The 25,866-nt window shown below is 41.6% G+C and overlaps 1 protein-coding gene across 1 annotated transcript in view; it reads left to right on the forward strand.

The window, feature by feature from the left end:
* Positions 1-25,866, forward strand: part of ARSB (arylsulfatase B) — a 311,266-nt gene that overhangs the window by 98,260 nt on the left and 187,140 nt on the right. The window contains exons 3-4 of the mRNA XM_069223318.1: positions 20,963-21,153; positions 24,230-24,437. Of these exons, the coding sequence (XP_069079419.1) occupies positions 20,963-21,153; positions 24,230-24,437 (399 nt within the window). The remainder of the gene's footprint in view (positions 1-20,962; positions 21,154-24,229; positions 24,438-25,866) is intronic.

Below are 25,866 nucleotides of genomic sequence, written 5' to 3' on the forward strand. Positions count from 1 at the left end.
GTACACAATTTACTTTACGTACAGACCACAAACCACTAGTTTATGTTTTCTCTACAAAAAGTTTCTACAACTGTACACCTAGAATTGCTAGATGGATTTTAGGCCTGGAGAGCTTTTGTTTTAAGATTGAGTACCTACCAGGTAATAATAATTGTGCTGCGGATTTTCTATCTAGAGTACCGTTGACTATAAATGAAGACTATGAGACCCCGGAATACCCAGTAATGGTTGTTTGTACTCTGGCTATCAGTGAAGAAGAATGGAAGTTGGCTGACCATAAGGATGAATCCCTATCCTTATTGAGAACATTAGCGAAGGAGGGATGGCCGGAATTTAGGAGGGATCTGGACGAAACACTAAAAAACTATTGGGAGGTTAGACATGAAATAAATGAAAACGGAAATTTTGTTTTAAGAAATGATAAAATAATACCACCGGCAGGATTGATACACAAAATTATCAATCTGGCTCATGAAGGTCATTTAGGCAGGAGCCTCACAAAAGCTTGTGTTAGAGAAAGATATTGGTTTCCTAATATGAACTCTATGATAGAAAATGAAGTTAAAAATTGCATTAAATGTGCGTGCAGTGACAAAACTAAAATTATTCGTAAAACTCCTATATATCCTGTGGCTGTACCAGACAAGCCTTGGACAAAATTGGCATTAGACATCATAGGGCCTATCAACATGAAAGGTGTTGTGAAACGTTTTGCTTTAGTACTGATTGATTATTACTCGCATTGGATTAATGTAAAAATGGTAAGCCAAATCACCACTGAATCAGTTATAAATTTCCTTAAAGATGCTTTTGCTATGGAAGGAATACCCGCCACCTTGATCACTGACAATGGAGTTCAATTAACTTCATCAAAAATGAAAGATTTTCTTAACTCTTTTAACATACACCACCTCACTACAGCGCTATATTGTCCCAGGGCAAACGGTTTAGTCGAAAGGACCAACCGCATGATTAAAGAGTGCATCCAGTTAGCTAGTGTAAACCAAATAATCATTGAAAATGCTATTCGAGACATGTTATGGGCGTACCATTCTACTCCAAATTCAGTTACAAAAAATTCTCCATTTTCTGCTCTAAAGGGCAGGAAACCAAGTACCAAATTCTTCCCTTCATGTTTAGGTGGAGGAGGAAAAAGTGATGCCATAACTCCACAATTCAGAATTAGAAGAGAAAATCATCAAAACAATTACAAAAAAAGATACAATACTAAACATGGTACTAAACAACAACAGTGGAAAGTGGGGAATAAGGTTTATGTTAAAAATCCTGTAAGGGGTTTTTGTCCGAATATGCGAGGCACTAAATTTTCCGGTCCTTTTGATATTGCCAAAGTGAAAAACAATGTGGTTACGTTAACAAATGGTCAGTGTTGGAGTATGGACAGGATTGTCCAACAGCCATCAGCCCTCGTGAGGAGTGAAGGAAATTCCATGGAGAATGGCGAGAGTGAGGAGATTCAGCAGAGACGTGACGTCGGTACAGAGAGTACCAATAGAACTTCTTTTAAAACATTGATGTAGTGTATGTCCAATTATCTATTGAAGGTATATATTTAAGACATCAATGTAGGTATGTCAAATTATTATTGAATGTATATATTTTTGATCACTTTGTATATATTGTGTGTGGAAGGGAAGATGTGTTGTAATTTAGTTGTAATATTTTAAGGTAGCAACATGTAATTACATGTAGGCAGATTTTGTTAGATTAGAGGTTATGACATATTTAAATATAAGTGGTACGTTCCCCCCCCCACCTTCCCTTTAGAATGGAATGTTCTGACTGTTAGGTAGAGGAGTTCACAATAGAATGTTGGGAGAGAGAGCTGAGAGAAGAGGAGATGTGAAGAGCTGATGAGGAGAAGTGGAGATGAAAATAAAGCGTGATTCTAAAGAACCATTGATCTTTTTCATTATAACACTGGGGCTATTGTTTGAAAATAAATTGCACATCTTTTATACACAAAACTTAATGTTAAATAATTTAGCCAATAAAGTAGCACAGTTCATCTCAGTTCCGCGAAGGAGCCCTAGCACCATTAGCTAGGTCGTATTCGGAGAAGATTATGCTAGTTGTGATGGATATGAAGTTATTTTTTCCCAGTTCCTACAAAACCAGTTGATAAAGTGGAAACCTTAACTTGGCTTCTATTAGTAGATCAAGCAAATGTACCTAAATAAAAGCTTATGTTACAAATAATTTTAACAAAGCCTAGAATAATCCAGTCTACCCTATCTTGGTACCTCCTGTTATTCCGGTCTGCAATGGAGATCATGGTAAATTAAATTTTTAAGGAATTAAGATGCACCATTTTTTCACTTTACATTCAATACATAGCCATACCAGACTGCGAAAAATTGATAGAAATATTAGGAATGATAACAGATCAGAAAATAACTACGTTCTTATTAAAATCCAAACTCCTGCATATTGGGGCCTGGTTTCACCAATCAGACCCGAGTTATATAGTCAACGGAGTCTCATATCCACAGTATTGTTTTCTGTTGAAAGACGAGCATTCGCCTAAAATATATGGTCATGTGCAGCATGCAGCGCAAAGTATTTGATTCAAGCCAGGTTCAGCTTTTTTCCAAACTTCCAGGCGAAAGGCTGATGGTTGAAAAGACCCATAGATAAAGGAAATATTGCTATTCTACTGATAGTATGGAAACACTTGTCCATATGTTTTCAAAGGCATAGATGCTTTGGACTTGAAACTATGACATCAACATTTTGCATCATGGGTGAAAGCAGACTGCTAATCTTTGTTTATGAATCCAAAAATTGCTATATTTGCACATCAACCCATTGAATTTGTGAATGATTTTAATTGGCTTTAAATGTAAATGTTTTTGAAAACGTTTATATGTTTTATTTTCAATTTAAATAAAAATAAGAGTAGTTTTCTGAGTGCTTCCAGTCTGGGAAACTCCTTGGGAAATGCTTGTTAAAACAGTCAAATTTAGGACTTTGTTGGTTTGAGCCTGAGCAGTCACCCCCATGCTGCACTATATCATTTTTGCCATGAACACAGACTTTATTGCAGAAAAAGCCACCATATATACAGACAAGCCACACACGTAAGAAGATTAACTCTCCTACATATCCCCCAATACCAATTCTGTGAATCAGAATTGGCAGTTTGCAAACGCACATACACATTTTGTTTATTTAAGTGACATCTAGGTGAACGATATATTTTCTGCATCAGATTTAAAACAGATTTATATTTGGTCTTAAACAAGAGGCTGATAGGGAACTCATTATCTCTAGAAGAATCTGTCTTTATTAGGGAAACGGTTTAGGTAACTTGTGTGATCACAAGAGGTAATGGTTGAAAAATGGAAAGAAGAAATTCAGTATCAATATCAAGAATACATTTTAACAGCTGACTTTCTCACTATTAAATCAGTTAACTACTGGGCTTGCTCCTGGAAGAATGTGAGGTAGATGGAAACTCATCCTTAGAAGGCTTTAATCATTGAAGCGTTAGCATGAAATTGGTCTTGCATCGTAGCAGGGGGTTTGAAGACCTGTTCTATAGATGAGAATGCAGTAAGGGCCAGTTTCAGAGTTTGAGCAGCAGAAATATTGTTTCTTCCATCAGCAGTTTTTGCCACTTGCCATGCTGGCAGAGCAAATGTTGTCATATTTTGGGACACCCCATAGTAAGGCGGGTTAGTAATAAATCACCTGGGTAGATTCCTGCTAAAATGAGCAAACCTGCCTCCGGAATTTCTAGCAATGGCCGAAAGTCTGTGGTAGACTTTCCACTAATGTGTGCAGTTGCTACAAATGTACCCATAATGAGGAATTACACTATCTGCACTCATATTCCCTATCCTGTGTTCTTGCTGTGAGGCTTCCATTAGAAGAGTGGATTTTTTCAGTTTCTGCCAGGTATACCCAATATTGTAGCAGATTCCAAAGAGAGTAAAAGTATGACTTTATGTATCAGGTGTAAGTAACAGAAGCAGGTGGAAATTAATCTGTTAATTTGGGGGGCACAAGACAAAGCAAATCAGGATCAAAGCAAATCCCTACATTTTTGCAGCTGTTACTGGTGTGTGTGAAGTTTCCAATTCTTGTGGCCACCAGTCTGATTACCATATGGAGGAGACCCACTAAAAATGAATACCTCCATTTTTTTCACCATTCAGTTTTAGGGGTTGCCAGACATGCATCTTAAAAACTACTGACAAGCATGTTCGAAAGATGCTCAATGTACTCTGAAGAGCCTCCTAAAGCAAAATTACAAGCTGAGTATCATGAGACAAATTGAAAACCAAGACAATGTATGATAGTAACAAGAGGTGAAGTGTGTAGATTGAAGAGGGTGGGATCCAACTTGAGACTTTCAAAAGCCACAATTCAGTGCTCTTGGTGTACATTGAAAATATATGAGATAGATGGACGGAGACTTACCAGACAGGAGTAAAGTTTCTATTTATTTTCACAACTCTAAATTGGTTCTTCAGCTCTCAGCAGGGTTACCCTATTGGCTGTTTTTCTTGCAGCTATTTTGTTAGTACCCTTCTTTAAACTCTGCCAGAAATATCATTCCTAGGTAATAATTTGTATTAATTCATCAGCACTAACACAGTCACAAGGTATAATTGAAAACAAACACTATTTTATCTTTATCTTGAAGAATCCTTTAGATAGTCAAGGCTGTTGGAATTGTCTGGTATTATCCTAGGGCATGTCCTAGTTAGAAGTATTTATAAACTTGTGATTTGCGTGACTTGAATTCCCTCAAGATGCTCTCAGAAGAGTATTCCACCTTAATACCTACTGCAGAATATCATGCTATATGATACAATGAATGGGAGAGGGTCCCCTGGAGCAAGATGGCCATTTTCCTGAGTCCTTCCTGAACCTGGAGTGGTATACATGGCTATACATATATCTTCTCAGAATTGGATATCTTATGTCCACAAGGTGTGTCAACAAGAATGTGTATGGCCAAGGCATATTGTGGGACTGCTCCTTGATCTTATTATTATGGCTGTTGGCATTCCACAATATTACTCAGGACCCACAGGCCTTCATCCCTTGACTCCTAACCAGTTCTGCATGGAGCAGTCGGGATTCATGTTTTTGTGTTCGTTTGATGCACATGCGAGATGTGTTAGGACAGTGCTTTTTTTATAAATACTAATGCCAGTGCTTTTGTCAGTTGGCCACTGCAGCTTGCACCACACATTACCCCTTCCATGCAGTCAGTGATAGTAACAACACAACTACCTACCATCACACTCCTACAAGTGAGACAATGCTGACTATTACAGCCCCCAAAGCTATAAGAATGGCATGGGTGCCAGGTAATAGTCTTTTAAATGCATATTAAGTCAATAATTAACTGTTTTTGGGAACATCTTTAAATTAGCCAGACAATGCCACCTTGTGACAGGCTGTCACAAGCGCAAGTGTTGACGATTAAGTGCAGGTCCTGAGCAACAGAAACCACAGGCTAAAATTAAGCACTGGGTGAGGATCTTGTCAGTTGTGCCTGCCTACATCCAGCATTGTCATCAATGTGACAGTCAGAAGTGCTTCGACAAAATTTTTTAAAAAAACCAATAAAGCTTCCAACCCTCAGCATCCTCCCACCCTGTACTTCCTCCCAGAAACATCTGTCACCCCTAAAAACCACACCTTTCAAATGATAACCTTGTAACTAGTAACAGTGACGGTCCATCCTAAGAATCCATCCACCAGATATTGCTGAGTACTAAATTAAACCAGCCAAATACAATTCATCCCAAGCACTACCAACAGATTACCAGCCACCCAGTGTGTCAAATGGGCATCTTATGAAATAGTGTGTGCCTCCCGTCCTCCCACCTTCAGAGGAAGGAAAGGAAATAATGTAGGAGCCAGTCCACCACCTCCCCTGATGCCTTTTCCAAAGGGATTTCAAGAATAGCAGAGTTAAGATGGACAACATTATTCAGAGTTCAGCAAAGTATTACGTACAACAGTTGTGGGCACCATCTCGGAGTCTAAGTGAGTACAGTGTTTGTGCTCTATTTTAGGCCCTGATGTCAAAAAGTGGTCTCCCTTTAATCTCTCAGCTCCACTCACTTATCTCATCATCACTCCAGCTAGCCTGTGACGTGTCAGTATAACAACTGCTTCTCTGCGGCCCTCTTTCCCTAGGTGCAGCTATCAGAGGCAGCGGTCCCCAATATTAGCCTGATTGTATTTCTTTCATTGGATCTGTTGGATCCTTCCATTCCTCTGAGATTCCCTTCAGTTTAGCCAGGTGCAGCAGTATATAGTCCAGATGTATGGCACATACCTTTGTTAGACGGCAAGGAAGGGCCTCCTCTTCTGCTGGACTGGGAGAGTGTAGTCTGGAGCATTGGTTTGGTTGCGTGAAAGACCATTTCCCCCAGATGGCATGTCACACAAAGTATTCCATCGTGGTCCTTAGAGTTGAGCCATGTTGCAATAACTTGGTGGGTGGAGTCCCAAAGGAGACATTTTAATCAGAAAACAAGGAGAGAAATCCTTTAGGATGCATCCATGCCTTGAACAATGTAGTGAGGCAGTTAACTAATGCTGAAGTCTGGAGGCCACACAGTTAGAAGGCCGTGACCTAATCAGTTGGGTTGATGGGTCAACAGTGCCCGCTCCACTTGTCCAGCAGGGCAGCCATACTTCAGGCCAGCTCAGGGAGTATTGTAATGTTGTGGAATCCTTTCGACAACTGGGATTGCCGAGGTGGTTAGATTGTCAACACATTAAGTTAATGGTAAAGACTGAACACAAGGCAACTGCCCTTGCCAGGACCTCAATACACACACCCAGATGAGGGGAAGAAAAGTGTAGGAGCGGGAAGATCCCCTGATTAGTCCAGGGACTCTGGGTACACCAACTCAAAACCAGAGGTGCTCCTTCTTCAGTCCTTCACTCACTCAAGGTCCACTTCACGAACGTGCCACGAGGTGAGCAGAGGCTAGGAGAACACCACATCTCTGATCATTGTCACTGACACCCACCCTAGCAGCCTCAGAGAAGATCGGATTCTGGTAGGTGAGTGCCCTTACTACCACACAACAAGCGCTGGTGTGGTTGAAATTTGTTCTCAGTAGAACTGATTATCACAGATGATCGAGGTGGGAGCTCCACTAGAGTGCAGTGTTGGCTTTTCCGGCCAGGCCTCCTTGCTCTATATTTTTAACTAATTTTGATGAGGTTCCAGAGCTCCCTCACTGCAAGTGAGCTCCGACCCTACTGCTTGAGCAGCGCATCTACTACAGTATATATGTAACTCTGATCTTAGGTAGTTTGTGCTGCAGCGGCTTGATCTCTTTGTGTTATATACCTCTAACAAACCGGTCATCCTATGGGAAGCCGAAATGTAGGGGACCAGTTCTCATATGCAGGGTTATCTAGGGCTTGATCCCTGAATGATATCCTAAACACTGGTATCGCATATTCCTGTTTTTCAGTAAATACATCTTCCTTAGATGCCCAGGCAATACGTATACCAGATACATTGGAGAGAGATCTAAGGACAGCACGTTTAACAGATCTGGGTGTTCAACATTCTTATGGATCTGTATCTCAGTCAGTTGCAGATGTCCTGGGGTTGACTAACAATGGAATCTAACCCTTTGGGACTAACATGATCTTCTACTGAAGTGATCTACACTTCAGTAGCAAAGTAACAGGCCCTGAAGTGTCTATATTTAGACCCCTAATGCAGAGGTCCACCGGATAAAATGGAATGGACATCAGTTATAAAAATGACTGCCTTCGTAGGTGGTATTTTTTGTGCCTGGGAGGTATTGGCAGACTTTGAGTAGTAGCAGTTAAAAAGGAAGTCCTGCATGGTAACATTGGGCACTATGATTGTGTTAATGCCAAGTGTCAAGACTTCTTATGACAGTCCACTGTAGAATGCTGCTGGCAATCACGCAACCTTGTCAAAGGGAAGCAATATAGTGCTCCCTGCGCTAGATTCAGTGGGGTCTCCCAGAAACCTCTCACTCAAGATGAGACCAGGAAAGGCTTGGTCTTCTGTGATTTTCTGCCTTGACTCTGCTAGCTTCGACGTACTCAGTTTCTAGTCTTCGTCTGCTTGGTGTATACACCACAGTGGTGTTAGTATGCTCTGCCATAGAGAGGGCTCCTTGATGAGATGTGCCTGCAGAAACATGTGGCTAACAGCACATTGCCCATCTCTGCTGACCATTCTGCAACAGGCTATACTTCAGTACTTGGAAATACAAGGTTTCTGCTAGTGCCACCTGTTTTGTAAGATGGGCCGTTGTTTCAAGGCACGTGGAGAAACCAGTTGTTGGAGGATGAAATACAGTCCCTTCCTCACTAATTTCTCATAAGTGCCTAGTGACAAATGAACTGCGCTCACAGAAATAGCACTGCTCAGTTGTTTTCAATGGAGGTACCGCTATAGGAAATGTGACAGTGTGAGACTTGGGGCCTGCCTGTGGTTTCCTTCCTGCATTGGCACTACATCACCCATAAAGCAATGCAGACCAAACCCCCTTGTTTTGCCAGACAAGTCCTGCCGTCCTCCCGAGTCATCATCTGAACGTGCGAAGCCCGAGCAAAACCCTCCCCAGAAACGTTGAAGGCTGGGCTGTGTAAGTGGGTTCTCAGCCACTCCCGCTTCCCTTCGTGTTTCCAATTTTGGCTCTATATCACATGCTGACTAGTTATGTTAAGTCATGGAAGGTTACTATCTGAGGAGCTATGAGTACATGCATTTTCCACATCTCTCCTAGATTTCATTTTCCAGTAATAGACCGATTTGGAAGTGTGATTAAATTGCTGTACTATATTTATAAATATCTATATTTGAAGATGTTCAGTATATGTGGGGATTTTTTTCGGCTACATTTTCCAAATATTTTTATATGTGTTCTATGGCATCTGTTATTGAGTTTGGTGCAGCAGTTGATTTTACGAGCGTTTTTTTCATTTAAGTGGTGGGCTAAAAAATATCTCCTTTGCATTCTAACCCACCAGGTGGTAAATACAATGGTAAAATGGAATGCCCCAACATTACTTTTCATGACAAATATTCACAGAGAAATCCACAGGGTTGATTTTATTCAAGCACTGTCACATCAGCCCCTGACTGTGCCTCACTCCCAAAAATATAAAAGGAGAAAATCAATTTCTGTTGTCAGACTTTGACCAAACTAGGTAATTCTCAAAACATCATAGCACATTAACTTAAGAAAGCTATAATAAATAGTCTGCCTCATAGAACACATTCATTGCTCAGTTGCCATTTCTAATGATCATCTTCCCAGGCTTTAGTTGACCTGGTTCAGATGAGAAAGTGACCTGTAACTATGGCAGAAAAGGTAGTGGCAATAATATTATTACCACCAACCATTTCCACTGTCGTAAGAACCTGCAATAATATATTGACAGTAACCCCAATCCCATCAGCAAAATCTACCAGCAACATCTCCTCAAATTACTTGGTGATGCAGATGTTGAAAATGGCACGTGGCATTCCCCGAACAGGAAAATCTTTATCAGGTTTTGTCTAAAATATCCATGAGTACTTAACAATAAAAGAAATGTGATCGTGTTTAGTTGCAAATTCCTTCTGTGCCCTAAAGGACAAAAAAGTGTTTTTAATCTGCCAGGAGGAATTAGTGCCATTGTGAAAACTGCCAGTGAGGGCAGTGCTGTGATTGACAGAGCCATAAAAAAAACAATTTAACAGCTCTGAAAACACGTGGAGCATCTTAGATTGTTATTTGCATCACAAAAACAGCATTGGTCTGGCATTGGCTGCCAGCCTTTTGGCTTTGCCAGTGCTTGTTTTGTTGTGTCTGATTGTTGTAAAACGTTTTAGTTGAGGGAGCTGTGAGGCGCTCAACAATATAAAAAAAGAAAACATTGGTATAAAGCAAAAATGTATGCACAAATCAAACCAGGGTCAGTGAGTCACTCCACAAGACTCCCAGTCACCTTGGTTTGATGCTTACCTGTCACGTGCACTAGGCCCAGACACACAAGTGAGGTAGTATGTTATCTGAACAAGTGGGAGAACTCTAGGTTGTAGGAATTTTGTGCATTCTTGCTGATTCTGAAAGTTTACGTCACAGAAATGCAAGCAAAATCTGCACTTTTAGGCAAAGTTTGAGGTTTGCAGGGCATTGAGGATAAAAAAACATTACGAGATCCACGTGAAGAATACCACCATGGACTCGTCTGGGTGTCTCCACAGTGTATTTTGGGGCCTTTCCTGGTGTGGGCACTAGGCCTACCCACACAAGTGAGGTGCCATTTTTATCAGAAGACTTGGAAGAATCCTGGGTGAAAGGAAGATTGTGCCTCCTTGCAGATTCCAGAACTTTCCATCACAGAAATGTGAGAAAATGTTTTTTTTCTTTAATAAACGTTTGAGGTCTGCAAGTTATTTTGGATAAAACAGCATGGTGAGAGCCATGCAAGTCACCACGTCCTGGATTCCTCTAGTTTTACAAAAATGTACAGGCTTCCTAGGTTTTCCTAGATGCCAGCTAAGTGAGGGCCCAAAATCCACTGCAAAAAAACAGGTCAGTGATGTATCCATTTTGTGTCTTGGGCCGTTTCCTGTCACAGGCACTAGGCCTACCTGCACAAGCAAGGTACCAGAAGGCATGTGGGAGCATATAATAGTAGGATATTTATTATTACCAATTGGATTTCACTGCATTTGTGCCTTACAGTTGTAAGCCAGTGTGTAAGAAAGAAGACGTTTTGAAAAATACCTTCTAAATCCTATGCTTATACGGGTACCCACAAATTCAGAGATGTACAAATAATCACTGCTACTAAACTCCATATCTTGTGCCCATTTCAGAAATACATAGGTTACCTTGATACATATTTTTCACCATATGAAATGGTCTTTACCCGGTAATAATGAAAAAACATTGTACGGTGCAGCTCAGTTGTTAGGTCTGAGTATCTCAGGCTCTTGGAGAACCTACAACCCCTAAATATCCCCACAACCAGAAAAGGTCTAGCGAAGGTAATGGTACATCACTTTTGTAAATCAGCCATTGTGACAAAAGTTACAGATGAAAATAGTGTCACAAATGGCTGTGTTTTTCCCTGCCTCGTTTTCAATATGTCTTTATTTCAACAGTTAGTTTCTTTGGAAAATCCATGAGGGATCGACACATATGACCCCTTGCTGAATTCAGAATTTTGTCTGCTTTACAGAAGTATGTAGCTTTCCTGTATCACTCATGGGTTTCACACTGGTTTGCACCACAAGCTGGAAGTAGATTGAAAGGACAAAAAAATAGGAAAAATGGGCTACCTCTTTGAAAAAGGACAAAACTGCAGTAAAAAATTAAGTGTTTGATTCAGCTCTGCATGTTCCTGAAAGCTGAAAAGATGGTGACTTTAGCACATCAAACCGTTCATTGATGCCATTTTGAAAAAGAACAATACTTTTATCCAGAGCACTTTTTTCTTATTTTTCCCAAAAACTCAAACTTTAGCTATATTTTGGCTATTTTCTTGGTCCCCTCTAGGAGAATCCACAAACCCTGAGTACCTTTAGAATCCCCAGAAAGGTGGGGAAAAAAACGTTAAGTTTGCTTGGATAACTTATGTGGACAAAAAGTTATGGAGGCCTAAGCACAAACTACCCCCCACCCCAAGTTGCCAAAAAAGGCTTAGCACTGGGAGGGGGAAGTTGGGGGAAGGCATAGCAGTGAAAGGATTAAGGGAACCTTTGTTGTTTTTCAAAAGAATCAATTTCTGTTTGAGAAATCTTTAGAGGGGGCAGGCAGGGATCCAAGGACCACTGTCACTTCTCCCGAGGTTACCTAAGACCATCGCAAGGGAGAAGGTGTCTGACAGGGACACAGGGTGAATGGACCCTCTGTCTCCTATCCTCCACACCCTAAGTTCTGTCTTCTTCAAAGGGCCACAGGAAAATTTTGCAGGATCCTGAAATTCACATTGCTATCTGGTAAGCTACCTCCTAGCTCAATATTGGGTTCAATCCACACAGGGCACAAGAATATATTTTTGGGTTTCCTAACAGTCATACACGACACATGCTCACCCTAAAACAGAAATAAAGTGTAAACATGCATGCTACAACCATTTCTCACATAGATGGAGCAAAGGACCCAGTTCCATAGGCCAGACACACCTTTTTAAACCGGGGTCAATAGGCAGTTCTCTATGTACAGGCAACTTGTAAAAAGGCCTTTCCTGTAGGTGTAACTGTGGGAGAAAAATGGTACCCCAAAATTTAGACACCGAAAAATTTAACTCAATTAATTCTCCCACAGTTGTGGGATCGGAGACGGTGTTAAAGTTAAATTTCCAATGCAAGAATTATATATGAAAACTCTTGATTTTGGGGGTGAGCCAGAAGGCTTTCCTATACTAGTAGGGACGGTGTTGAACTATTTACTAATTTTGCTGACCATTGAGACTTAAAATATTTTAGATTTTTTCATATTCTGGATATCGTTCCATCTTGCCAACTTTATGTCATTTACTCTGTATCGCTGATTTTGATTGTAATTAAACTTAATGTTTCATTCATCTAGAACTCAGTTACTGAGTGGGGTTGATTCAATTTATCTAACCACTTACCTAATGAATTCTATTACTCTGCTGATTTGATGTTTGGGGAAGTACGTTAACACGGGGACATTTTGCCTCATTAAATTGAGGTTTCTGCACATTCATCGTGGTGTGAGCAAAAGCATCATTTCTTCAGCAAATCAAAACACAATAAAAATAAATGTCATTACCTTAATGTTTCCGGTAAACCCATCAAGAGAGAAACTTCTTCCACACAGTATGGGTGTGCCCCAAGATCACTGAATACTAGGAGGCCATCGAAAAAGTGCTCTCCTGAGCCTTGGCAACATCACTCAGATTAACCCCTAACATAGCTCTTGTGGGGATCCTGGATGAGCTGGGGGGAACAAGAGTGGAACTAACGTTTGTGAGTTTAACCACTGTCTTTGCAAAAAGAGACTTCGCTCGATGCTGGAAATCTCTACAAGCACCCACACTGTCCGCATGATGCAATGGACTAGTGAGCAAAAATTGCAGAACGATTTACATAGCAAGAGTGCCCACACATGAAAATATAGGGGAGATGGTGGGAATATAATAGTCTTTTTAATCAAAATTACAACACCTGATGTGTAACTGCCCAGAGGCAGGTGGAATGAGATGTTCATGTATGACTGTGACACAGAATATTAAGGGCCTGATTCTAACTTTGGAGGACGGTGTTAAACCGTCCCAAAAGTGGCGGATATACCACCTACCGTATTACGAGTCCATTATATCCTATGGAACTCGTAATACGGTAGGTGGTATATCCGCCACTTTTGGGACGGTTTAACACCGTCCTCCAAAGTTAGAATCAGGCCCTAAGTGTATTGGCTTTCCTACTTGTTTCAAAAAAGTAATCTCAATGTTTTATTAATTAAAACGGAGGAGGAGGAGATCACAAATTTCCCTACGGACCACACAGCACGGATATTGATATCAAGCCGCTTCCATTTATTTACATGATTTTGCTGTAGACTGAGGGAAAAGTAATATCCAGAGACTCACTACATGGGAAACGTAGGGAAAAGGTGCACGTTCTTCAGAACCTTCCAGGGATGGATGATGAAAACATTATCTAACAAATGGTGGCTCACTGACACTATCTAATAGACAAAGACAACTGTCAGTAAACCTCAGAGATCTCTATTTAGAGTATTCTCTGGTCAGATGATCTGCTTTTTTCATAGTATTCCCATGACACAGGGTTAAGTTGGGACTAGTGGGTCTATTAGGTGTCTGGCTAAAGAAAAAGCTGGAGTGTTAGTCTGCAAGCATCTGATCCTCATTATGTGCTGGTCTACCCTGCTGACACATTAGACCTCATTGCCATGCAGAGCCAGCTTGTAATTAGTGTGGAAGAGACAAACTCCAAGGTAAGATCAGTGCGATTGATGGAGACATACCAATCCAAGATGGTGGATTTGATTACTTCTAACATTTAAGGTCAGCACTTAAGACACATTTGTACATTTCTCTCCGTGTGTCTTTTATTCTTTTTTAGGTCGAGCATTTTTAGGTTGAGCTGCTGCTTGAGGACCTATTGTATCTTTAAACAAATTCTAAAATGGGACTTTTAGCTCACCCATTTCTTACCATTCATTGCCAACATTATTACTCTTCTTGTATTCTAATTCAGCAATGTGTGTGCTGGTTCACTTCCTTTTTGTTTCTGCAGCACTTGGATCAAGTACAAATGGATTACGTTTAATTTGTGTCTGTCCACTGTGGTACATCCATGCTGTGGTTGAGGTACTATTTCTTTTTTTTGTTTGCCATTTTATATAGTGGGAACTCGACCCAAAGGTACTGAAGTATTTATATGAGTACCAGCTACAATACAGAAGGTCAAACACATAAACAGTGTTTGCCATGCATGCTCGGTGTTCTCTGTGTTCACCAGTAGAAGTTGCAGTGTGGCCCAGGAGTGTGCATAGTCTTAACACAGTCTGCACAAAAGGGAAACCACTCCATGCCTTGTGTGTGAATCTTGCACCCAGGTGTTGCAAAGGTTTACATAGTATGGGATAGCTTGTTTTAAATCATGACCAGCTAGTGTATTTGGTGGTTACCATGGCTGTATACACTATAAGGCGGGGTGTATACCATGCACCAGTGGTATGCATAGGTTAATTGTGGGCAACAGCACTCCCACAGGACACACGTTGCTTGCTTACATATATATAGAAAACATTAACAAAGCCATAAGATCTCGCATAGGTGAGACCTCTGGGCTTTGCCAATGGTTGTTTCTTATGCCATTGTGGTTGCCAAGGTTGAGTAATACAGGTTTATCTCCATGGTGAGCCTTTATGCTATTTAGGTACAATTTGTTTAAACACTATTTAACACTGATGCACAACACATCCGTAAAATATTCAGTCCAAATAAACACTAAAATAATAAAACTAACAGAAACTTCGTACATACTTCATAGTTATATTAAAAAACGTGGGAGTGACCTCCTATTTTGGTAGTAAATGACAAAAGATCTTCCTCATTCTGCGTATAATTTAGTTTCAAATATAGACTTAGCAGATGGATTAGGGAAAAAGAAGGGAGAAGAGCGCCGCCTTCATTTGTCACTGTATCGTTCTAATACAGGACTTTTTATGGAATGACAAGTGCACCTGGGAGACCTGGGATCCAAGATTACACTGCACGCTGTTTTGTTTGAATAGGCACAACTGAATCCAATCTGCCACAGTTTTTGGAATGTTGCCTGTCTGACAGCCTAGTACAATGCAATCTTTCTGTCCGTCAAATTCCTTCATTGTGAGTTTCGTATGTGTCTTCAGTTCCTGGTGACACAAAATATATGGGTCCACCCTCTCTTGCAACAATGCCATTGTTTTGTTCCTGAAGGGTTTTCTGCATTCCAGGTAAAGTTCTTGGGGTCTTATTCATGTATTCTAATGGTTCTGGCTGCTAATCCTCAACTATCCTTCTGTAATTCCTGGACCTTTCGATTGATACATTACTTTTGAGAGACAGATTGCACGTTGTCTCATGGGTTGGAGAGCTAAGGTGATAACATTATCTAAACCCGGTCCTCTTCAGATGCATCTTTGTGCCTGGAGTAGAATGTGCTTTATTTGGATTGTGTGTGGATGGTTTGTGAAGGCCTTTTTGTCTTTGGGCAAGATTCCCTTTTTATAGCTAAACTGGAGCTGCTACATATATTGTGCAGTTCCTCTGTTAAAATCTTATTTTTTCTACTTTAAAACTTAAAAAAGGCTATAAATTTGTCTACTGACTGCCATATTACGACATCGTGCCAATTTCCGCCCGATTTTGGGCGGAAATTCGACACGTCATAATAGAGGTGGTTCCCACTGCCGACACCGCCACACCAACAGGACACCGCCCGCCGTATTATGATCCGTAATATGGGGCGACAGTTACCTGCACGGCATTGCGGTGCCAGCGGTGGAATGCGCCGGGACCCAAGTGTATGTGTCTGAGTGGGTGTGTGCGCATGAATGGGTATGTTCGTTTGTGTGAGTGAATGGGTGTATCTGAGTGCGTGTTTGGGTGCGAGTGTGTGGGGGTGTATGTTTAATGCCGCGCCCCCCCCAGTTGAAAAATAAAAATCATTGGGCCCCCCTCAGAATTTTTCACAATTATTTTATAAACATGGCAATGTTTAAATATGTCTAAACCTATTTAAACATTGCAGTTAAGTACTGTTACCTGTTACCTTTTTAAAACTGCAATAACATGCTTCTGCTTAAAAAAAGCCTGTTATCTGTATAATATTTAATTTGGCCAGAGTCTGGGGCCCCCTCTGGGATCACTCGAGGCCCCCCTAGGTGGGTCCGCCCCCCAGTTTGAAGACCTCTGTCTTACATTTATGCAAAAAACTACACCTATTATGCAAGGTAATCTTTGTGGCCTACCTGATAAATGTGCAAGAGATAATGGCCCTGATTCTCACCCTGGCGGTAATTACCGCCAGGGCGGAGGTCGGCGGTAGCACCGCCAAAAGGCTGGCGGTGCTCCGCCGGGCATTCTGACCGCGGCGGTACAGCCGCGGCCAGAAGCGGAAAGCCGGCGGGGTACCGCCGACTTTCCGCTGCCCGTCTGAATCCTCCATGGCGGCGGAGCGCGCTCCGCCGCCATGGGGATTCAGACACCCCCTACCGCCATCCTGTTCATGGCGGCTCTCCCGCCATGAACAGGATGGCGGTAGGGGGTGCCGCGGGGCCCCTGGGGGCCCCTGCAGTGCCCATGCCAATGGCATGGGCACTGCAGGGGCCCCCGTAAGAGGGCCCCGCAAAGTATTTCAGTGTCTGCTTTGCAGACACTGAAATACGCGACGGGTGCAACTGCACCCGTCGCACCTTCCCACTCCGCCGGCTCAATTCTGAGCCGGCATCCCAGTGGGAAGGTTAATTTGCCCTGGGCTGGCGGGCGGCCTTTTGGCAGCCGCCCGCCAGCCCAGGGCAAATGTCAGAATCACCGCCACGGTCTTTCGACCGCGGTGCGGTGTTCTGACGGCGGTACCTTGGCGGACGGCCTTCGCCGTCCGCCAAGGTCAGAATGACCGCCAATGTCTTGTGTGCAAAAGTCACACAAGAGACCTGGTCACTGTATTTACCCTATAGTTTCTGTTTTCATGCATAGAACGTCACTCACACAACTCATGAGGCTGTGACATACATCCATTTTCAAGGTTTCAGCAAGACATTTGCTTCTTGAACCTTGGAAGTCGTCAGAAAGGCCAAGCCCTTTTACCAATACTAACTATTAATGATGAGATTTTTCTTGCTTGAGGTTTTAAGTACTATCACTTTTTAATGGCTTTATATGTAACTTTGTATCAGTGGGGCATAGTTTGAAAGAAGGAAATGCTGGCATTAGAATGAAATGCTGGCACTGGGCACTCTTCAACTATCGTGTATTTTAATGATATGTAGAATGTTTTATGGATTTAAATAACTGAAATAAATTCACTTCTTGAACTATTGTTCTGTGAGCAAAATATTCGTACAAACATTAATAGAAGCAAAGGTTATGCAAAACGTGCAAGACCCAATAATTGGATTTATGTGAGATTATGCACACATGAAAATAAAGCAGGCTTAAGTAGCTAGCTGCTCAAAGAGGTATGTTGAGTCAGCAAGGGTGAGGATATTTTCTTATTTTTTATCGTTCATTTTAAGTAATTAATAATATATACTGGATGTAGTAAGGACGTTTGTCTTCAAAACATTTTTTCCAATGGTTGTAAAGAGGAATTTAAAGGCGCCGTATCCCATATTTTCTATCTCCATGGTGCTATTAAGTCGTTAATGTTTTCTCTTTCAAGTGAATCGGAGATCTTGCTATGCCTCCCCATTTCTCACTTAATTAGAAAATGCTCTATTGTGCCATGCTCGATAGACTGATTGTGAGGCAAAAATAATCCAGTTTCTTTCTTAGCCATATTTGAGATTCTTGCTAGCCAGCGTGTTTTCTGCCCTTATTCATTGTTTTCTGCTGTATTCAAGGTATAATGAACTTCGAAACTCTACCTCCCGTTCCAGCTCCACAGATAAATTACTGATGTGCAGAACCTGTGACTGCTAGCTTGGCATTACTCCAGATGCTCTCATTCCTTATAGGATAGTGTGCGAATGTCTGACTAAAAAATGCGATATTAAAGGATCATTTGTAAGATAATTTAGCAAACTGATTATCTGGCCATTAATGTCCATAGTGGGGACTCTACTCTTTTGGCAAGAAAGGCACTACAGAAGTAAACCATGCATTGTTTGTTGAGTCAGCAGCCACCTTCAGTTTTTTTGCATTGAACCTGTAAATATTCACAGATCCTGGTTTGTTATTTGTGAGTGCAGATGACACATTTGTGCATTTAAGTGTTCCATGCATGCACTAAAATCTTTATGAATCAGACCCGCAGTACCAAGGACGATAGAAGCCAAACTCTATTAGTGTAAGAAGCTCAGGTTCAAAATAGGCAGCGGGTTATGATGCCTAGATTAGTTTTGTTTGCGCCCCTCAGCCCCCAGTGTTTCTTCTGTACCACAGGCTCAGCTGGGAAACTGGGTTAAACAACCTTTCTAACAAGCTGTAGGTTATCCAAGAGGGTAAACCTTGGCATGTCGGTTCTACAATTCTCTATCGAACATCTGCAAGTGGCCTTACTGTATACCAAAAAAGGTGAGGTTCAAATCATGGGTCAAGAGATGGTCAAATGTCATGTGAATTCAATTATTGTAAATAATATGACGATGTGTGGTTCTAATTCCGCAGTTATCCCTCATAGACCACAATAACTGATGAATACAGAGGTGAGCGCGTTTCATCCCGAACATCGAGGACTATTGACAGCCTGGTGGGAATATCCCTTGACGTAGGTTCACACAGTTTCCTTATCAAGTTGGATATCTGCGTATCCCAAGAAGCAAGGGCTCTCTCTAAACATTTGGGTCTTTTGACATATCTCCTTAACTATTTTTTTCATGTATGTTGTTGTGCCATAAATGCACAGTCACCTGAATGAGGGATAAGACCACTGCATATTGTCCGTGCACGTGACAGCTCCTGATTTGAAACACAGCGACTGTGACTTCCTTTGTACTCCAACGACTTAGCACAGCACTTCAGCTAATTCCCACAAGCCTTACCTTACTGTTGCTGATTTACTGATAGGAACAGAAGGATCAGCTACAAAACCCAGGGGCGGGAACAGAGGAGGTAAGAGTTAGGGAGTGGTGGTATAGCATACAGAACACGTACACTGATTAAAAGAGCACAGTTACCATATCAATAAGAGCTTAAATGTTTCATATTATTCCAATAGTTCCTGTATGAGCAAGTGCATGCAAAAAGGTGCCTTCATCCTCCATGTTGCATGTAGGAGGCCTTGCCCTGAAGCACAATAAAAAAAACTCTTACACCTAGCATCAACATTAATCAGTATTCGCCTATAGACTACACCTATACCATCCATTGCTGTGCACCAAATAATTCTATACATTCTGTAAAGGTTATTTCCCTGAACAGTGAGTCAGACTTGCATTAGAATTAAAGAGTGTGTCAGCTCAGTTGTGCCAAAATTACTGCCTTATTTCTACCACTGTTTATTACTACGCAGAAACAGTCCATAGGTATTCAGGTCTTGGATAGTTCACAAATCAAGGGTCAGTTTGGAAAGAAGGCAGCAATGCCTAGTTACTCTTTGTGAAATGTTGTGTTCACAAACAATCCCAGCTTAATTTTAAGACTCAAAACCAGGGCCCCTCTTGTCACAAACATTTTGGTGACTTCTTGCCCAAGAAGATGTACGCATGATAAATTGTTGTAAAGAATTGTCAGCCGGTAGTACGCACGCACTATGCTAAAATAGACAAAAATCTAAAAAGGCCTTCCCAAAGGCTTTTGAATTTAACTCCCCAGCACAATCCAAAATATTAAATGTAAAGAAAGTGCAACCAAAGGAAAAACAGACTCAAATAAAACAGAACAATCGAAGATTTTTTGGCACAATTATGTGGATGGCTTTTCAGAACATTGTGTACTTGGTTCTAGAACCTTGTGTCTCCAAACAAAGCGAACACTTTCTTGCTGGCTTATGCATACAACCACAGACGTATCCAGATATTGTAGGGCAAATCATAAATTAAATAAAATGTTGAGTCCGATTTCAGAGAAATAATTTGGACACCTCCTCTCATAAAAACTCAATCCTCTTCATTCCCTCCACCCTTTTATTCCCCCTCCCCCCCATGGTTTGACCCTTCCTGCAAGCCACGTGTAGTTTCTCCACCCTCTGGTATCCACACACAATCCAAACGTCTGGAAGCTCATGACAAGAAATTAATTCAGCAACTAACCATCAGTGATTCAGGCTACATTGTTCCTAGAAGACTTTTTTTAATGCCAGAGTATTTTAAATAATGCCTGGGATTTCCAAGGAATATTGGACCTGCGCTACATTTTCTGGATATCTAAATGTGATAAATCTCCGTACAATGAAACTAAATCCAACTCATTCCCATCATATGTGTTTAACCTAAAAATCTGCAATGGATGCATACCACCTGAACCGAGGCTCTTCGCCCCTCATAGCTCCTTTCTTGCCCCTCTCTTCAAACTTTTTACATTCCTTAGGCTTTAACATTTCCTTCTCACACTTTACACTGGGAGACCTCTATTTTTTTGGTGACTGAAATGATTCGTTACCAGTCAGGTCCCCAGTACTTTCTGAACCTCAACGCCGTATTTCAGCTTCTGCCAAATGACTTGATATCTTGAAATATTGTGCACTATTATATAGCATGGAAATGCATTAGGAATAAACCGTCCATGCTGGCAGGAATCTTGTCTGATTTGTTGTATAAACTCTCTGTTGCAGGCTACCTTACCGGAGGGGAAGATTACTATACCCACCAGCGCTGCTATCCAATTGTGAAACTAAATGAAACCCGATGTGCTCTTGATTTTCGAGATGGAGAACAAATTGCAACTGGTTTTGAGAATATGTACTCTACGAATATATTTACAGAAAGAGCCATTGGTCTAATCACTAACCACCAGCCCACAAAGGTACATGACTCCCCTTACCAGCGTCTTCATGTTGTTGTGGTCCAAAATGTAGGATCTGCAATTTGATCAATAATATTTGTTATGCTTGCTGATAATTTACATGGAGATGAAAGGAACTAAGGAAGCCTATTTCCATTAGCGCAAAATTGTTCCTGACAAATGTCTTTGCGTTTGTTGACTTTAAATAGTCTTGTGCACACTGTGCTACTGCAGCCGAGCTAAACCCAACTGAAGACCCCCCAATCAGGCCGATACCCTCTTGGGTTGCTTGTGTTCTGGTTCGAGGAGGGCCTGGCTTAGAAATTCAGATTGAACTGTTCCTGTGAGAGTAGGATTCAGACGGTTTCGCATATGGGAGCGCCCAAACTGATGTGACACAGTAGACAAAAGACTGATGGGTGGGAACGCTACCCCAAGCGATTGCCTGGTGTTAAACAAATTGCCAGCATTTCTGTCATCCCCTTTTGTGTGTCTGATGTGCATCTTCAAGTGGTAAAGATATGCCCAGACGCGGGACCCGACCTCACTGTGCCACTGGAACTAACCTACACTAGACTGTGGGACCCCAACTGAAGTTACGAGGTGGACAAAATGATGGGTTAAGATGCAGTCAGGAGCACTTAACACAGTGACACTGACGCACTTCAAATTTTCATTCATGTGAGGGTTTATGCCATTTTTATGCATTGAAAACATTATTAATATTTGTTTTATTTTTTGCAATCCATCTTGTGCCCCATCCTGAATGAAGCATGTTTAAACCCCTCAAAACAGATGCTTTTTAGTATGCATTTTTGGTGATTTCGTCCATCACAGCTCAGCATTTCACATTTACCATCAAACAGGAGACAAGAGCATATTCTCTAGGGTTTGCAATTTGTCTGCCTGCGGATTCCAGTTGCAAGTAGCCTAGGTATCTGCCACTCATATCAAGATGTTGTTTGTTTAAAAACCTGGATAGGATCCTATTTTTTTTTTTTAGCCCTTCTCAAACAGAGTATAAGCTGTCTAAGTGTGAAAGACCTAGTGTGGGCTTACTAAGAACTTACAGTGATATTAGATCCCCCCCACCGTTACTTACCATTGCTTGGCTTTATTGTCACTTTCACTTCCTTGCTTTTTATTTAGTGGCTTGCCTCCTCCTTCTTGTGTTTTTATCCAGTCCCGGGAGCATGGCCTTTTTACCAGCCTTGTGTCTTCCACTGCTCACTTTTAGGAACTACTTTTTTCTTTTTGATTAAGCAATCCATGAGAATGCATGTGTTTTTCAAATCTCTCTTTCATATGCTCTCTCTCTCTCTCTCTCTCCATATATACAGTATATGTGTGTGTGTGTATATATATATATATATATATATATATATATATATATATATATATGTATATATATTTTTTGTTTGCCAAATTCCCCCACAATCTTAGTGTTGGCATCTTCCTCATGTGCTGTTCCCCCACCTTCATTTTTATTTAATTTCCTCTGCTCCCTCCCAGTTGCTTTACCCCCATTGCTTCCTCCTTCTCCCCACTCCCCTTTGCTTGCCTCTCCTGCCAAATCCCCGTTGTTCTCCATGTCCACTCTCTGTTGCTGTCCTCTGCCGTTCACCCCCTTTGCTCTCCCCTCCCTTTCATCGCAGTTTCTCCCTCAGCCACGCCTTATGTTTCCCCACTTCGTCCCATTCACCATTTCTTCACCCCTCTCTCCCACGCGTTGCTTCACCCTCTTTTGCCCAATTCTCTTTGTTTCACCCCTCCTGATCACGCCCCAGTGCTTTAGCCCCTCGTTGTGACTTTCCCCATGTGTTGCATCCCAAACAATTTTTTCACTAATTTTTTGTTTTTTTATTTACCGATCCAAGGGCCAGATGTAGGTATATATGATTTTGCGACTCGGAAATTGCGAGTCGGAGCGACTTGCAATTTGCGAGTCGCAAAATCATATGCAGAATGGTGTCCATGACACCATCTGCGAATCGCAAGGGGGTCGCAAAGACCCACCTCATTAATATGCGATTCTCTGCACTCACAGGGATGGTGGCCTGCTGGAGACAGCAGACCTCCATGTCGGTTACTGCTTTTTTAATAAAGCAGTTTTTTTTTTTTGTATTGCAGCCTGTTTTCCTTAAAGGAAAACGTGTTGCAATACAAAAGGAAAAATGAAACCATTTGGTTTCATTTTTTCAGAGTAGGCAGTGGTCCATTGGATCACTGTCTGCTCTGAAAAAATATTTTGGGCGACATGCAAATGAGTTAGCACCCACTTGACATGGGTGCTAACTGCGAATTGCTTTGCGACCACCTTCGAGGTCACAAAGCAATTCTGCAACGCGGTGTGAATCGCAAATAGGAAGGGAACACCCCTTCTTATTTGCGAGTCGCATTCCCATTTGTGAGTCGGTACCGACTCGCAAAATGGGAATGTGCATCGCGATGCCCGGTTTTGCATGTGCAAACTGCGAATTTCGCAGTTTGCGCCATGCAAAACGGTTGCTACATCTGGCACCAAGTGGCGTTCACGATGTTGGATTTGTAAATTATCAAAAAAATGAAAATGGCGCCTGCGTCATTCTGCTGGCTCAGCAGGTGTGGTGAATCATGTATGCTCATACATAGTCACGCATGGCTGCTCCTTTCATGCAGCAGCATTGCCAATAGGTCAAGAGGGTGAGGCCTTCTGGCTTTGTGTCATGCTGATTGTCAGCATAACGTTCTTCAGAAAGTAAAGTAAGAGTTCCTAATATTTTTTGTTTATGCTAATCCACTTGCTGTTCTTAAATACCATCCGTCTGCTTTCAGCTAAACATAATTCGGACATAGCCAATAGGGCAACCAATAGTATTGTACGTATACAATGGAAAATAATAAGGAAAAGTTCAAAACTATTAGTGAATAGGAGCTAGTGAGATTTTTGCTCAAGTGATTGCTCTCCAAATACGAATTAATGAATGATGTTGGCATAAAGTGTACAGATGTATGTGTGTATGCACGGGGTGTAGTTGGTCATAACGTTTTGAAATAACTGCTGGAAACTATGCTCAATTACTTGCTCACATGCATCGCAACTTTTCACGTTTTTCAGCCTCTCTTTCTCTACCTGGCCTTACAATCTGTCCACTCACCTCTTCAAGTCCCGGAGGAGTACATGAAACCGTACAGTTTTATCAAAGATGAAAACAGACGGCATTATGCTGGGATGGTTGCCCTGATGGATGAAGCTGTGGGAAATGTCACTGCAGCTTTAAGGAAGAATGAACTCTGGGATAATACAGTGCTGATCTTCTCCACAGGTAAGTCTCATTGAATGTTAGCTTTTTGAAATAATGGTGAAAAACGCTTTTATAGAAGAACTACTAAGTTTGGTATTCTTTCAGTAAACGGATCCCTAGCAAGGAAATTGTAAATAAATTCCTCATACAAATTCCTTAAGTTTCACCACGTGGACTTCATTACCAAAAAATAGAAGTCCTTCCATTGCAGTAAATGGGCAGTCAAGTGTTCATTTTTTGCACTGGAGGCATGTTGTTATGCTTTTTTAGGGGCGAGCCTGCGAGAGCACACTTGCGATACTATTGTGTTCAATAAAGGGCTTGCAGACTGCCCACTGCTTATTATTTGTTGGCTCCAGTTTCAGGCTTCTTTGGTGCCTCCTAACTGGCCAGTGCAGCGCAAATGTCAGTTCCATTTGTCTGTGGAGCACGGACCAACCACAGATTAATCCAACTTAGTCAGTGTCCGTCCGCTGCTCCTGATGTGATTGTGGTACTATTTCTTCTTCCCATTCCTACTCCGCCGCCTACTGCTCCCTCCAAAGCGCTGCTTCTTCCTGCTTTGAGACCTGTGTCATATTCCTCTTTCTCACCAGGCTGCTATTGTGGATGCACACACTGCGTGTAAGCTCCTCTTTAGGAGCTACTTGAAGTAAGTTCATGGTGCTACAAGTAATTGTCTGCCATGTGCTAAAGCTCCCTAACTATGGGGATAAAGTCTACAGGCTTTATTGGAGGAGTATGGCATCCCATGGAATCTGAACCTAGGCTCCGAAAAATAATTAAACTTGTACTATCCCTTCCTTCCTGCTCTGGAACTATAGTCTGCATCTCCTGTTATCACTCGGACAATGCCAAAAGCAAAGCAAACTGGAGGTAAATGGAGCTGGAGAGGTCCAAACAGACTCCGTGTCCATCCTAGTGCACAAAGTAGAAGCATAGGCAGACCCTTTCACCCAAGCATTATTCTCATTGCCACACATAGGAACCTTCAGAAAGGCCCAAGACATCCTATTATTTCAAGAGAAACGGAAATTGCCAAGACGTTCGGTAATGATAACCTCATGTAAATTTGTATGTTTCGTATGTGCTGATGCACTAAGCAAGGAAATAGTTTAAGAACTAAACAAGCAATATATCTAAAGCATCATAACCCATCACACCTGGACTGGAACTAAACCTCCCAAAGTTTGCACCTTCCTAACTATGAAGTCTCAACTTCTCACACAAAGATATCACCATTTACCTGGTGATCATAACCTGCTGTCTAAGGACCTGTATTAGTTTGCACATTGTTATTCAATGCCATTCCGGTAAAGCGCTCTGCCGCCCTCTGTCCAGATTTCAAACGCTATATCAAGAACTACAAATAAATAATAAACCCTACATGTACCACTCCCTCATTCTAATTATTGTGTGTGTGTTCAACCATTTGACAACCTTTATAGAT

The sequence above is a fragment of the Pleurodeles waltl genome, chromosome 1_1 (genome assembly GCF_031143425.1).
Source record: "Pleurodeles waltl isolate 20211129_DDA chromosome 1_1, aPleWal1.hap1.20221129, whole genome shotgun sequence".
NCBI classification, from domain to species: Eukaryota; Metazoa; Chordata; class Amphibia; order Caudata; family Salamandridae; genus Pleurodeles; species Pleurodeles waltl.